The 13,577-nt window shown below is 50.8% G+C and overlaps 3 protein-coding genes and 1 long non-coding RNA gene across 4 annotated transcripts in view; 2 read left to right on the top strand and 2 right to left on the bottom strand.

Annotated features, from left to right (window-relative positions):
* Nucleotides 1–1,192: 1,192 nt before the first annotated feature.
* ISCA2 (iron-sulfur cluster assembly 2) lies at nt 1,193–3,007 on the bottom strand. The gene is made up of 4 exons (XM_039553267.1): nt 2,911–3,007; nt 2,577–2,745; nt 2,321–2,436; nt 1,193–2,129 (listed from the first exon to the last, which is right to left on the bottom strand). The coding sequence occupies exons 1-4, from the start codon at nt 2,994–2,996 to the stop codon at nt 1,955–1,957; spliced, it is 546 nt and encodes a 181-aa protein (XP_039409201.1). The 5' UTR covers nt 2,997–3,007; the 3' UTR covers nt 1,193–1,954.
* A 39-nt stretch (nt 3,008–3,046) lies between these two features.
* Nucleotides 3,047–3,967, top strand: LOC104685161. The gene is made up of 2 exons (XR_751062.3): nt 3,047–3,287; nt 3,400–3,967. It is a non-coding gene; the product is annotated as an uncharacterized LOC104685161 (long non-coding RNA).
* A 3,223-nt stretch (nt 3,968–7,190) lies between these two features.
* NPC2 (NPC intracellular cholesterol transporter 2) lies at nt 7,191–9,301 on the top strand. The gene is made up of 4 exons (XM_010392849.3): nt 7,191–7,325; nt 7,415–7,522; nt 7,714–7,886; nt 8,496–9,301. Exons 1-4 carry the CDS (start codon nt 7,241–7,243, stop codon nt 8,580–8,582), a joined length of 453 nt encoding a protein of 150 aa, XP_010391151.1. The 5' UTR covers nt 7,191–7,240; the 3' UTR covers nt 8,583–9,301.
* Nucleotides 9,302–9,897: 596 nt separating this feature from the next.
* LTBP2 (latent transforming growth factor beta binding protein 2) overlaps nt 9,898–13,577 on the bottom strand; it is a 68,970-nt gene continuing 65,290 nt past the window's right edge. Inside the window, 1 exon segment of the mRNA XM_039552506.1 lies at nt 9,898–10,776. Coding sequence (XP_039408440.1) covers nt 10,610–10,776 — 167 coding nt within the window. The 3' untranslated portion in view covers nt 9,898–10,609.

Raw genomic sequence — 13,577 nt, 5'->3', positions numbered from 1 at the left:
AGCTGCTGGTTTGCTACTTGCCAGCACTACTGCTGCACTTTTATTTCCCATAAAAGATCCCAAAAGAGACTTGACCTAGATCAGTCTGTGAGAAATGGATCAAGAATGGACCTTCCTGATACAGAAAGCAACTCCTCTGGCCAACTTATAGCTATCCCAGCTGAAAGAAATTGAGTTATCTAATGTATTCTACCCACACAAGCTTTAAGGTCTTACACTTTTCAAAGGCAGTTCTGGCTGACATCACCTTCAAGATCTGGGAACATAAGAGTAGGGTTAAAACATCCTGCAGGGGTTTAGGCAAGTCTTTTAACCACATCCTTTTACTCCCTTCTACAGAACATGATAGCTCCCTTTGATAGCAACATAACTAGGCAGACATTGTTGACTGCAGGAAATGGAAAGGGCTAAATGGAAAGAGCCACTGCTCCACATCCTATCCATGTGCATCCCTGTGTGACAAAGTCAGAGCAGATCATGTATGAGCTCCTGTAACATCTGCTGATGGAACTGAAACTGGCTGGCTATCAACTCTGAGCACTAGAAATAAATAGGCAAAACAGTGCTGAACATAGGGACTACTAAATAGTTTAAAAAGGCATTTGGGAAGCTTAACAAAAAATGCCTGTGGCATGGAGCCTTGAAAAGCTCACGGTTTGCCATAGGCAGTTCCCTTGAGACTGAAGTCATGCAGTGCTCCCACACTCACGTGAAAGACTCAAGTCTTAAACAATTTGATTATGATCAGATAAAAGAAAAAAGAGGGAACAAAAATAGCTTCCCCATCTCTCCTTTCATCCAGAAGCAGGTGAATCACTGACTTAAAAGACATCTAGTGGCAGATAAAAAACTACAGAAAATGACTAATCAAAAGGATGTTATTCTGGAAACATCTAGACTTCCCATTCCATGGGAGTCTTAGAAAGGAATGGACCTATTCCAGCCTTTCATCAAACCAGGCATGTTAGACAGAGACTAAATGGTAAAGCAAGTTATGGAAAAGCTTCCCAGACAACTTTAAGTCAAAAGGACCTGCGAACCCTTATGCAGTACTCCAGCTCTCTGTCTGTATCACCTTAACTTCCCTTCCTGCTGGCAAGAGCAGGCAGCAACCACACTATGAAACCTGAGAGTCTGTAGGACCTAAAATTCCAAGTCAGGCTTAGGAAGAGCCTAAAATAGCACTGGAGCATTGAGAGCTGTGTAATTTATTTTTTTATATATACACAAGGCTTTTCTTTTTCTATATATAAAAGACATAAGCTATTAATTCTTTCTATCTCAAATTTTTTGGTTTCACTTACTCTGAACAAATAAAAACCATCATCCCAGGAACTTACAGCAAAGCCACCATAGGTTCCTGGGACCAAGAGAATCCTGTTCAGCAAGAAAAGAGCAAAGTATCTGGAAAAGCCCACTGTAAGCTGGGCAGTGGGGGGCCAGCAACCCTGGGAGGTACACGTGAGAAACACTCCAAGTCCCATTCACTTGGAAGACATGGAATAAGCAACATTAGCCTGAAAGAACCCAGATTCTACCCACATGTAAATGCACTAACAATACCAATCAATCTCACAGACTTTTATAAGTAAGAACTTTTGATAAACACACACACACACATATATATATATGTACAGCCTTCTCTTGCAGAGACAATTAGGTAGTTCCACATTCAGGAGAGGCCAGGCAAGTCAGCACCACCTGGCCAGTGGTTCACAAGGCGCTGAAGATGCTCCTGGGTGCGTGCTCATGGTTACTTCATCGTTTCTGAAGGGAAGGCCAACAAGTCTTGGAGGCAGGCTCAGTGCAAACACACACACAGCTGCAGTAATGTGTAACAGCTGTGTCACAGGGTAAGGGAGATGAGAGGGAGCAGCAGGGAAAAGAACAAACATAAACCCTCTGGAGACTGCCAAAAGGGTCTGCAAACAGTGTCCATCCATGGCAAGTCCAGTCAGAACTTGACAGAGAAGGAAGTCCCACATGAGCAACCCTTCTCTGCCTGGGGGTTGCTCACCACCTGGAAGGAGCTTCGAATCAGCTCTTGGCTGAAGTCCACCATGGAACCTTTCACAAAGGCCAGGCTGTCCACATCCACAACCACTCGGGCACCACCTTGCTCAAACACCCTGCAAAAAAAGCAGCATATTTAACCATCAACTGTGCCAAAGACCTTACAGAGAAGTGCAACCTCAGCATGCTCCTTATTTCACAGGCTTCTTCCCTTCAATGTAAGGTACCATCATCTCACACATCCCCCTCCTGCCGTTTTTGCCAAGAACAGTAACACCTGACCACCACAACACTCCTTTGTCCTTGCCTGTCATCAGGATTGATAACTGTGTCCAAGGAAAACTTGTACTGGAAGCCAGAGCAGCCACCTCCTTCCACCTGCAGCCTGAGAAACTCTGATCCTTCTGCGATTTCCAGCAGCCTCTGCAAATAAATAAAATGAAGAAGATTAAAATGCCTGCTGAACAAACTGGTGAACATTCAAACATCTCCCCTGCGCGACGGCAGGGCAGGCAGTGTGGAAACCCTCCCAGAGACACCCGAGCCCCTCCGAGAGTCCCCACCTTCACGCAGCTCTCGCTGAGGAAGACCTGTCCTTCGCTAGGGCCGCTCTCCGTCGGGCCCGGCTCGGAGACGGACGACGCCCAGCGCAGCAGGGAGCCAGCTGCGAGGGCAGGGCCGGCCGGGGGCCTGGGCAGCGCTCGGCCTGGGCACGGCGAAGCGGGACACCAGCTGCCTCGAGAGAAGGGAAAGGGGGCGCCTCAGAGGGGTCCGCGCCGCGCCGCCGGAGCGGGCGGCGGGCCCGGCCCCTGCGGCCACCAACCCCTGCCGCGCGGCGGGGACGTTCCGTGTCCCCGAGAGAGGGTCCAAGGGGCCGAGTGCTCAAGGGAACGGTACCTCGTCCGGCCGCCCACCGCCAACATCCACCACCGCCGCAGCGCCGCCGGCGCCGCCATGCCGGCCCAGCCCCGCCCCGCCGCCATGGCGGAAGTGCGGCCGCGGCGGGCGGGAGCGGCCGCGCCCACACCGGGCGGGCTCTGGGCGCTGCGTCAGCGGGGCGGCGGTGGCTTTTCGCGGGCAGTGTTTGGCCTTGGCCTCGGTAAACAATTTACAGGCGGTGGAACTTCGCACGAAGCTGCCGTTCGCTCTGGGGGTGTTCGCAGCCATGAAGCACTGAACAGTAATGAACAGCGAGCGCTGTCCGTCAGGGCATGCTTGTCCCGGGATTAGCCGTGAGGTTGTTTGTCCTGAGCAGAACCCAGAGAAGGATCGAGGTGCCGCCGCAGGGGAGTTGGGGCAGGCAGAAGAGCAAACATGGGGCCAGGGCTGAGGGTTTTTAGGGTTTTTCCATGATCCCGGCTTTTCTGGTTTGCTCTCCTTTATCAGGTGGGGGCTTAGCTCAGAAGGTGGAGGACAGTCTAACTTCGTTCGAGCGCTTGGCCCGGCGCTGCTGATTGTGCTCTGCCTCACACCCACATCGTCCCTCTCCTCCCACCGCAGCAAGGCTGGGAGGAGGCTCCGGGCCCGGCAGGGCTCACCCGACTCGAGGTGGGCCCCTACGACCGCCCGGGGCACGCTGCCCTCCCACGGTGATTTTAAGCTCCTCCTGGTCGTCTGCCGTGTGACAGTGGTCTGACCGGTCGATCACGGATGCACTCGTGGTTAAAAGAGTCTGTATCTCTTTCTTCTTCATGTGCTTCTGTGGGAGGAATCCTGTTCCTCAGCCCTAGCCAGGCCTGCGGAGAGTCATACAGTGACTGTGTGGAAGACTGGTGGAAGAAAACCTGTCATCCCAGCAGGAGGGGGTGATTTACCATCACGGGACTTCAGGACCTTGTCACAGTTTGCTTTCTCACCATCCTGCTCCAAGCATGGTGATGCTTCTGTAACCACGTGCTTTTACTTATTTGTTCCATCCTGAGCATGTAAATAAAGACTGGTTTGAGCTGTTCAAGTTTGCTTACTCCTGGGTTAGCTCTAATGATGCTAGGATAAAGCCAGGAGAGTATCACAGGCAGGGTCCCAGCAGGAGTGGTACTAATGCAGGTACCTGCAGTAGTTGATGAATCCTCATCAGGGATATGGGAACACTGAATGTTCAAATAAAAACGTATTGGAGTGTTTATTGATTATTATCAGTGTGGCATCCCAAAAGCTGGCACCTTGGAGGAGGGAATGAAAACCTCCTGGGAGAAAAGGCAAGGAGGGATCATGCCTGATTTCTTTCCATATTGCATTGGCTTTCCTACTCCTGTAGGGTGTGTTAGATTGATCTTGCTGCATTTCTCCATGTTGTGGCTGTATTCACTGTGAACACCTTTTGGAGAATGGATGTAGCCCCAAAAACCAGACACTTTATAGTTGCCTTCATTTTTACTGGTGGTGTGTCAGAAGTGTGGCAAGTAGCTTCAAGGATCTTTGGGACATTGCTGAGATGATTCCTGCAGACTGAAAGAATGAGAAGAAGGCCAGCTAGCATCCCTCAGTCAATATAATTAATAATCCGCTGTGCTGAGGACTCAGGTGCTGGGGACAGGTTTTTGGTGTGACAAGGGAAGGCGGGTGTAACTAAGGAGAACAGCTACTCCCTTGCATCTCTTACCACTGGCCATTTTCTCCTTCAGTCAGCTATGTGGTACAGGGATGGTTGGTTGCTTTTTTATTCACGGAGTTAAAGTCTAGTTTTTCTTCCTTCCTGGGCTCTGATTTTGTTGGTCATTCCTGATAGCTGGACATAAGCTGGTTTTAAGTTTGTGCTTTGATTTCCTGTTCTTACTCTGGTTTGTGGTGTCTTGGTTTGGAGAGTTTGTTTAGCTCTCTTTAAGCACACTGTATTGAAAAGATTTGTCTGAGAGCTGAATTCACTAGATATTTTGCTCTTTTCTCCTCTGAAATATGATGCTAAAATAATCTTGTATCTATTTTGAAGGGAAACTAAAATTGTTTCAGTGCTTCAGAAACTGGTGATAATAAAACCTCTGGTGTGGTGTTGAATGCAAGAGTGGATGTGATGAATTTAAATGTGAATTCTGACAATCTGTAGCAAAATGAGCATGTTCTGGCTGAAAGAACAGTTAAATTGATTAGTCTCTGTATGTGGATCTTCTTGAGAACCTGCCTGCTGTATTCACTGACGCTGTAGTGCCTGCAAGCGCATCTGTTTAGTGAGCTGCAAGTGCAGTGCTGTTAGAGGGATTTGGATTAATCAGGTGTAGATATTTGATGAAGTGGAACATCATGCTTTTTCCTCATGTAATAGAGTTGGTTGAACTACAAAAATTAAGAACTTGAGTATCAGTCTTGCTGGAAGGAATGTCTCTGCCAGCTTTCTTAGCCTTTTCCCCTGGTGTTTCTGCAGGATAAGCTCCCTGTGATGTTGGTAATCTGAAAGGACCTCCATCTGCAAAATAATGAGACCAGCCTAAAGTTGATTTGAATCTTTCTTAAGCAATGTTTGGTTCCAAGGGAACCTGGAGGCTTATGCCTGTTATCAGATGTCACAGGGGACATGTGCCTAAAAGCAAGGTCTGTTTGGCCCAAGATGCTTGTGCTGCCCTGAGGAATTTAAGCTTTAGTAATGTTATTGCAAAACTGACACCATGGTAGTGTATGATATCAGCTAAAAACCTTGGGCAGAAGGTTTCTGCTTCTTTCTTCTGTAAAGGCCTTGGCTGTGGATTTACAGATTTATGGCTTTTTATTACTCCAGTTTGGGGTGCAGGGAGGGGAAATAGACAAGTTAATTTTGATCCCAGATTCAATATTTTTAGTTCACAGACTTTGAAATATGTGTTGACTTGTATGGATATAGTCACTGCCACTATGTAAAAGCATCTGTGAAGCAAAGATACAGGGTGAGTGGTTTCACAGGAAGGCATCCTGATTTAATGGACTGTGGAGTTTGTTCCCAAGCAAATTCCAAGCACTACTTATCCTGGTAATATCTGACGGCACTTTATGGTGTTGCTCTGACCTGACTGCAGTTCTGTTAGCAGCAGTCAGATAGGCAGCTTTGTTTACCATCTGTAAGACTTGAAGGATAAGGGAAGACTTTTGAAGGGCATGCGCAAGGAAAAGCCTTTATCTGGGTCAGTTATAAAGTGTGCTAGGTGGGCTTAAATACATGGCTTAGTCTCAGCAGGAGTTTTTTGAGAGTGGGTTTTTTTTTCCATAGGGCTGCTGTAAGCACCCTGGTATGCATGCCTTTGGAAACTGAATGCTTATTCGAAATCTTTAAAAAAAAATTAAAAAGCTCCACACACCTTTCTGATGTGACACCCTTTGCAGAGGGCCTGAGCAAAGCGTGGGGTGCCACCTCTGAGTCGCTTGGCTGTGCAGCTGCAGCTGAGCGGGCAGACACCTCACTGGGACAGAGGTCTGAAGCGGGGATGCTGTGTCAGCTCTGCCGCATTCCTACCAAATCAGCACTCACACGCCTCTCTACTGTGTTCTGACATGATCCCAGAAAGGCTAAAAGTTACTACCATGTGAAATTGGTGAAAAGCTGTAAACTTTACCTTGGGTAAAATGCTTTCTGAAGCGTCGTCTGGTTTGTCTTGGCATCCACAGCACAAAGCAGGGAGTCTCTGACAATTCACGAGTTTGAGAAACGGGACTGACGTGTGTGTGCTCTCTGAAAGGTGGCAGCCACGCCAGGTACTCAGCAGATGTTAACTCTTGGCACTCACGTTACGCAAACGGCTTTCAACATGCAGAACACGAGGTATGGGATATGTATGAACAAGGCCACGGACTAGTCTACTACAGCAGTTTTATGGGCTTTATGTTTTTTCCCCTTTCAGTAAGGGCAGCAGAAGAACTTCCCGGCCCATGGTACTGCCTGTATCTGAGCCTGTCCTCCGGCTGCTGCCTTTGACACTGACTGTCCCAGGACAGCCCAGGAGTGGAAATATCCAGTTCCAGCGCTTTTGGAGACGGTGTCTGGCTGGCTGTCTAGTCTGTCCAAGGGCTGTAGTTCCAGCACACCACCACCACGCTCGGGCTGTCCTGTTGCCCCCTGTCACAGCGGCGCTCCCGCCGTCCTCTCCCCGGCTGCAGCCTTGCCCTGAGCCACGGCGGCGGGGGCGGGCGGTCCCGACCCCGGGAGCGCGCAGTGATCCGGCCCGGCTCCGCGGGCGGGGCCCGGCCCTGCTGACCGGCGGGCGGGGCCGCCGCGCTCATGTGACACCGGGGAGTCGCCGCCGCTGCCACCGTGCCCGCTGCCGCCATGGTGCCGTCCCCGCTCGCCCTGCTCCTGGCGCTGGGCGCCGCCGCCACCGCCCTGGCCGAGCCCCTCCGCTTCGTTGACTGCGGTGAGTGGCTCCGGCCCGCGGCTGCGGAGCAGCGGGAGGAGTGCGGCAGCAGGCGGAGACTGCCCGGTAATCCCGACTCTTACTTGCAGGTTCCATAGACGGCAGCATCCAGGAGGTGAACGTGAGCCCCTGCCCCACTCAGCCCTGCCTGCTCCACAAGGGGACATCCTACAGCATCAACGTCACCTTCGCCAGCAGTAAGGAGCACATCCCCAGCGGGAGTGGGCAGGGGCAGGTGATCCCTTCTGTGTCCCACTGCTGGGAGGGGAGATGGGCGCCTGGAGATGTATCTGGGTGGGAGGAAGTGTCCCTGAGTTGTGTTCTTGCAGCCTCTAGGGTACGTGAAGGGCAGGGTGTGAGGTATACATGTGTACTCCGTGTTTTGCAGAGATCGAGAGCCAGGGCAGTAAAGCACGGGTATACGGGGAGATGCTGCATGTGGACGTACCCTTCCCTATTCCTGAGCCTGATGGATGCAAGTCCGGGATCCAGTGCCCCATTCAGAAGGGCCATTCCTACAGCTACCTGAATAAGCTCCCTGTGAAGAGCGAGTACCCCAGTGTAAGTATGCAGGCAGCTGGTCAGCTGCTCAGCTACTGCCTGAGACTACTGGGGTAGTCTCACCACCTGCCTTTAAGGGAAGACACCTTGTTCTGTTTTGGTGAGAGAGAGTAGACTCCATAGGCAGTCTGGTGTTCTTTCTGCTGTATGACTCTAGTTTCAAGTTCTCACTTTGGGACAGACCCAGCAAAGGAAGCAGCTAGTTCCAGCTGCTGAGAAGTGGCTTCAGCTGCTCCAGTATCTTCCTGTGCTGTGCCTCCCACTAGAGCCTGCTGCATGCAGCTGAATGCTCACAGACTGGGGGTGCTCGACTGAAGTGCAGTTTAGCTGGGGATGCTGCAGGTTGTTTCCACTCTACTTTCTCAGGGAGTGGGAATCCAGGTGCAGTGTGTGTCATGCAACTGAGCCCTCCATTCTTAGATGGTACTCCAGGAATCGCTGCATGAGCATGGCCCACCTGCTGCACGCAAGGGCAATGCCCCAGCTCTGTCCTCTTTGTGAAGAGCTCCCAGGACCTCCTTGTTGCACACAAGTGACTACTTTTCTCCCCATGCCCTTGCCTTAAGATTTCCTGAACATTCTTATCTTCCTTTCTCCTCTCTCTTTCAGATTAAACTGATTGTGAAGTGGGAGCTGGTAGATGACCAGGACCAGATGTTGTTCTGCTGGAAGATACCAGTGCAGATTACCACCTGAGGAGCCCTGCCATGAGTAGGGCTTGGGGAGGGGAAACCAGAAACAACACAGGCCAAATTCTTTTATATAATAAGCATTTCTTACTGCTTCCTTCAGAGCTCTGCAGCCTCTGAGCAGCCAGCACTGCGTTCCTTGCAAGATCAGCCATGGGCAGAGTGCTCTTACTGTGTTTAGGTGACACCCCTGGGGTGCTCTTCTAGCAGCTTTGAGGGACAGTAGTGTCTGCTGCAGGAGTGACTGAGCATCATCCTCCAGCTGCTCTGTGGAGGCACTTTATCTGTTCGACGTGAAGCTGTCTGTCCTCACAAAGGAATTTCTCAGCGATGAACCTGGCTATTGTCTGAGCTGCTACCTGGTAACCCTTCAGTGCCTCTTCTAGAATGCTGGCTGCATCCACCCTCCCATGTTTCTCCTGCTCTATTGTGATCAGGACGCCCCTGGGACCTGCATTTGCTATCCATGCAGCTGAAGCAGAGGGAAGGAGAGGAGTCTTTCCCTGAGCTGACAGCCTGCTCTGTCCTGGGCCTCTGCTCAAGCCAGCAGGACTCCAGCTGGGAAAACTTCCTTTTTGTGGATGCAAAGCCAAATGGCGTTCAATGTCTCTGCAGGGATGATTCTTTCTCTAACCAATGGTTTGCACTACTACTAACTTGGAGCTGGTGCAAGCTCTTGAATCTCTTTTTATAACTTTCCTTTTAATAAAGGCTAGACAAAATCTGCTTGTGTTGTATTCTATGAGTGAAGAAGAGCAGGAGGAAAAGAAGAGTGGCTGGGCATCTTCTAGTTGGGGTTCGGCTGGTCTTACTTCTTATCTGAAGGCATAAATAGAAGTGGTATGCTGGCCCAAGTGTGGATGGCCTGGAAGCAACCAAACATCTCTGTTGCTGGCCTCCAGCTGGCAATGTCTGGCTGTGCTCCTGCCTTGCTAGTCCTATGCAGTCTTGAAATTGTGCAAAGGCTCCCTGAAGAGGTGATGGTGTAGAAGGCAGCCTTGCTTGCTGCAGCGTAGGTAAAGGTCTTTATACTGAAGGCTCTATGGGGCTGGAAAAACAACTCCCAGACCTGCCAGAGAGCTCTTACTAACTGCAGTAACTACACTTTTTCATGTGGGAACTGCAGCCCCCTTGTGTGAGAACAAGGCAGGGTGTGAGCAGCTATAACTTCGGTGCTGTCTGCAGGGACTGGAGTTGGTTCCTGCCACTGGTGTTGGGCTGAGGATTTGGCCTGGCAAAGCTCTCTGTTCTGGATATGTGTCAGCTGAGAGGGCTAAGAATTAAAGTGGGATGGCTCCCAGACAAGCATGGTTCTGACAAGCCCCAGTGTCTTGAGCCACAGGGGCCCAAAATAAATGTTTTATTTAACAACATGAGAGAAGTTTCCAGCAGACTCGGTTAAAAAAAAATAATCACCAACAACTTTACAGAAAGGAAGCTGGACCTGCTCCCCCTCCCCCTGCCCAGCCAGCATGGGGCACAAAGTGTGAGGCTAAAGGCCACAGGGAGAGCTGGCCCTGGGGCCCCTCAGGCTTCTCTCCCATACCCCAAGGTTAGGCAGCAGCTCTAGAAAGCTGGCGTGGAACCCCCATCTTAAAGCTCTGGCCTGGGGGCTGGACGCTTCACAAGGAGTGAGGCCAGCACCTGCGGTGTGGGTAAGGCTTGTCACTAGGTCAGTGCAGCAGGGGCAGGGAGATGAGCCCCCTTTCTTGGCAGGGTGAGGGGGAGAGGCTGGAGCTGTGTGGCAAGGGAAGGTGTCCTGTGAGCCTCCATGACACAGGGCAATGTGACAGGTACTGAGGGCTGGAGTGGACTCTGCTGCAGGAAGAGCAGGGGCTGGCAGGGCCAGGAGGGGTGCAGAGGCTGGGAGCTCAGCCCTGACCTGTAGAGAGAGGTGGCGGGGAAGTTGTGCACTTCGAAGGGGAAGGAACAGAGAGCCGCGAAGCCCCCACAGCCCCGGGGGGGGCCTTTCTCTGTGCTCCCAGGTCCCAGAGCCATGCACAGGTGAGCACCCTCACCCCTGCTCTCCTAGAGCTACGCAACTGCTGGGTTCTGGGCTGTCTGGGGCACGCAGTGGTGTGACCGGGCCAGGGCCACATAGCCCGGCAAACATTGGCAGCGGTAGGAGCCCTCTGTGTTCTCGCAGGTGCCACCTCGGCACAGGGGCTCAGGGCTGCCCACCTCCTCACACTCGTTGATATCTGCAAGGAGAAGGATTGGCCTGAGCTGATGGCACAGTGAGTAGTCCCAGCCCACATCCATCTCCTTGTGCCCCTGCCATCCCCCCATGCCCTCCCACACAGGTTCTGCCGGCACTGTCCCCCAACTAGTACCTCTAGGATGTCCCCACCAGCCTCTCATGCCCTCAGCATATCTGCAGAGCATCTGTAGTATCCAAGGGTGGCATCTCCAGTATCCTCCAGCACAGTACTGAACCCTACCCCATGCAAACCACATAATAGCTCCTCCATGCTCCATAGCTGGTGACACTCCCTGGTTAGCAGCTTTTGTCTAACAAGTTGTAATAGCTTGAGATCTGGGGAAAAGGCCACCTCTAGCCTTGGAAAATGCCCTTTTCTGATCCAACAAGGTCAACCAGACAAATGATGGTGGCCCTGAGAGGCTGATTATCATCTCCAGGACCAAAACACAGAGGGACTTCGTGCTGCACAAACAACAGCTTATTTTATTAACCTGCAAACTGTGCCAAAGGGCTCAGTTGGCCAGCTTGTCAGACTGGAGTGTGCATGTGAGCCCTACAGCAGCTGCCCTACTGTGACAGGTCGGCTCTGCTAAAGGTACTCACCCAGACACCCTGCCTGAGATACATCAACTTGTGGTGGGGCCATGAGCTGGACAGAGCACCCATGTTCAACCCCAGAACCGTTGTTTGCACCCACAGGACCTCCAGAGACCAAATCCTCACCTACCAAGGCAGGTCCAACCTCTCTGACCACAAACTCCAGACTCAACCCCCACTGATCAGCAGGAAGTGGGGAGCAGCTGATGGGTTCCCACCCAAGGGAGAGAGAACGCCCCAGCAGTGGCCACTGGACCCCAGGAAGACCAAAGTGCTCTGTCACCCCAGGGACCTCGGGTTATCTCTAGCATAGGTGGAGGGGGCCATCTGACAAAGAAAGGTAAGTGTAACTCCAGGGAGAGATGCTGGAAGCAAAACTTTCAGGGAGGTAAGAGAAAGCACAGCAGTCACAGGAGGAAGAAGGAGAGAGAGGAAACATGAGAAGAGAGAGCTTGAGGAACAGGGTAGTTTTCACACACAGCCAAACCAATTGTTAAACTGACACTGTGGACTTGCACTAAACCTCAAGACCAGATATTGCCATGAACAGGATGGCTCGCTTGGAAGCCCAAGGAAAATTTAGGCACATCAAGGGAGATGTGCTTTGCAGCCTCAGAAGCAAGGGAAAGTAAAAGCTGAAAGAGCAGGCAGGCTGATCTGGGCACCAAATCGAGAGGAGAAAAAAAGGAAAGTTCAGCCCAGAGAGACCCAAAAGCCAGAAGCAACAGAGTAGTGCTAGCAGTCTGCACCAAATCCTGGAGTTTGCCCACTTGGGCAGGGGTGGGGGCACACAGCCCACCTTACAGGGCACCGGTAAGCTGTCCCCATAGGGAAGTGAGAGGGAAAGTGCTGCAGCAGCTGCAGGAGTATTCTAAAAGCCTGAAGTCAGCAAGGTAAAAACATGGGGATGACTAAGAACCAACCAGAACTGAAAGGAAAAAAACCAGGCTCCAGTGTAAAATGAGGGCTAGTTAGTTCAGGATAGAAAAGGCAACAAGCAAAGGCTCCATAAATATGTGAGCAGGAAACAATAGGGAATGCAAGTCTACTTCTTATCGACAGAGGAAACAAAAGCCAGTCGATCTGGCTGGAGCAGCTAACACAGGCTTTGTTCCAGCCATCATAGAAACACTCATGGTGATCAGATAGGGCACAGACCATGTTCAAAATGTTTAAATAAGGGTGCCAGAGCACAGGGAGGGAAAGGCCACACTGTGATGGAGAGGTTCAACAACCAGATATAAAGCAGTCACATCCATAAAGGTTTGCAGCAACATGAGTTCACATGCTTAATGCTGCCTGCAGTTCCTGAAAAGTTGACAGTTGTCTCTGAGATGGGAGCATAAAGGAGGCCTCAGAGAAGCAACAAAGGATAAATCTCGTAACCATCTTCAAAAACAGAGAAGGGAATATCCAGAATTAGTCTGCTCACCCCTAAGCAGTTCAGGTTTGTAAGTGATTAGGTCATAACCCTCTAAAGGATAAGAGGATCATTAAATAGCTAGTGCAGATCAGTTAAGGCCTGATTACATTAAGCCAATCTGGTTCTCTTCCCTGACCTGATAACTGGCCTGTCAGATAAGGGAGAAGTGGTGGATATGATGTGCCTTGGCCACGGTGAGGATTTCAACACACTCTCACATGACACATTCAAACAGATTGAGAAAATACTCTCTAGATTAAACTGTGGCAATTGCACAATGGACCACATAGCTGCACTCCAAAGACAATTAGCAATGCCTGGCTTTACAGTAAAAGCTCTTTAATGCACAGGCTGCAGCTGTCTGTCCTTACCCCTACTCCATGCAAATGTTGTCATTAGGGTGGATGAAGGAAGAATCCCCATGCTTATAAAATGTATGTGTGTGGCAGCAGACTGCAAGCACTTTGCAGGGTTCAGACTTACTCTGAGAGAAGTGGTCCAAATTCAACCAGACAAAATTCACTGAAGGCAAATGCAAAGCACTATGGCCAAGGAAAGGGAAACAGTGCACAAATACAGAAGAGGGCGTAACATCTCAGACAGACATTTTGCACAGCTGCACTTGGGGTAGTAGAGACCATGTGTTCTGTATGAAGAAGCTGCACCATTGTATGAGTTGGAGTAAGTGCCATGCCTAAGGAAAAAGAGGGTCTTCAATTTGCTCTGTTGACTGCCTGAGGTCTCAGCTGGCTTGGAGAGATATAATGTGAAAAGGACGG

This window comes from Corvus cornix, chromosome 5 (genome assembly GCF_000738735.6).
Source record: "Corvus cornix cornix isolate S_Up_H32 chromosome 5, ASM73873v5, whole genome shotgun sequence".
Lineage (NCBI taxonomy): Eukaryota > Metazoa > Chordata > Aves > Passeriformes > Corvidae > Corvus > Corvus cornix.
This window is presented reverse-complemented; position numbering and strand designations above follow the sequence as displayed.

What these genes read in the sequence shown, in the direction of transcription:
- ISCA2 (XM_039553267.1), bottom strand. Translation starts at nt 2,996, where the DNA reads ATGGCGGCGGGGCGGGGCTGGGCCGGCATGGCGGCGCCGGCGGCGCTG. An exon ending in TCAGCGAGAGCTGCGTGAAG is followed by an intron (nt 2,437 to 2,576) that starts GTGGGGACTCTC and finishes ATTTATTTGCAG; the next exon opens with AGGCTGCTGGAAATCGCAGA. An exon ending in GTTATCAATCCTGATGACAG is followed by an intron (nt 2,130 to 2,320) that starts GCAAGGACAAAG and finishes CTTTTTTTGCAG; the next exon opens with GGTGTTTGAGCAAGGTGGTG.
- NPC2 (XM_010392849.3), top strand. Translation starts at nt 7,241, where the DNA reads ATGGTGCCGTCCCCGCTCGCCCTGCTCCTGGCGCTGGGCGCCGCCGCC. An exon ending in CCTCCGCTTCGTTGACTGCG is followed by an intron (nt 7,326 to 7,414) that starts GTGAGTGGCTCC and finishes TCTTACTTGCAG; the next exon opens with GTTCCATAGACGGCAGCATC. An exon ending in CAACGTCACCTTCGCCAGCA is followed by an intron (nt 7,523 to 7,713) that starts GTAAGGAGCACA and finishes CGTGTTTTGCAG; the next exon opens with AGATCGAGAGCCAGGGCAGT.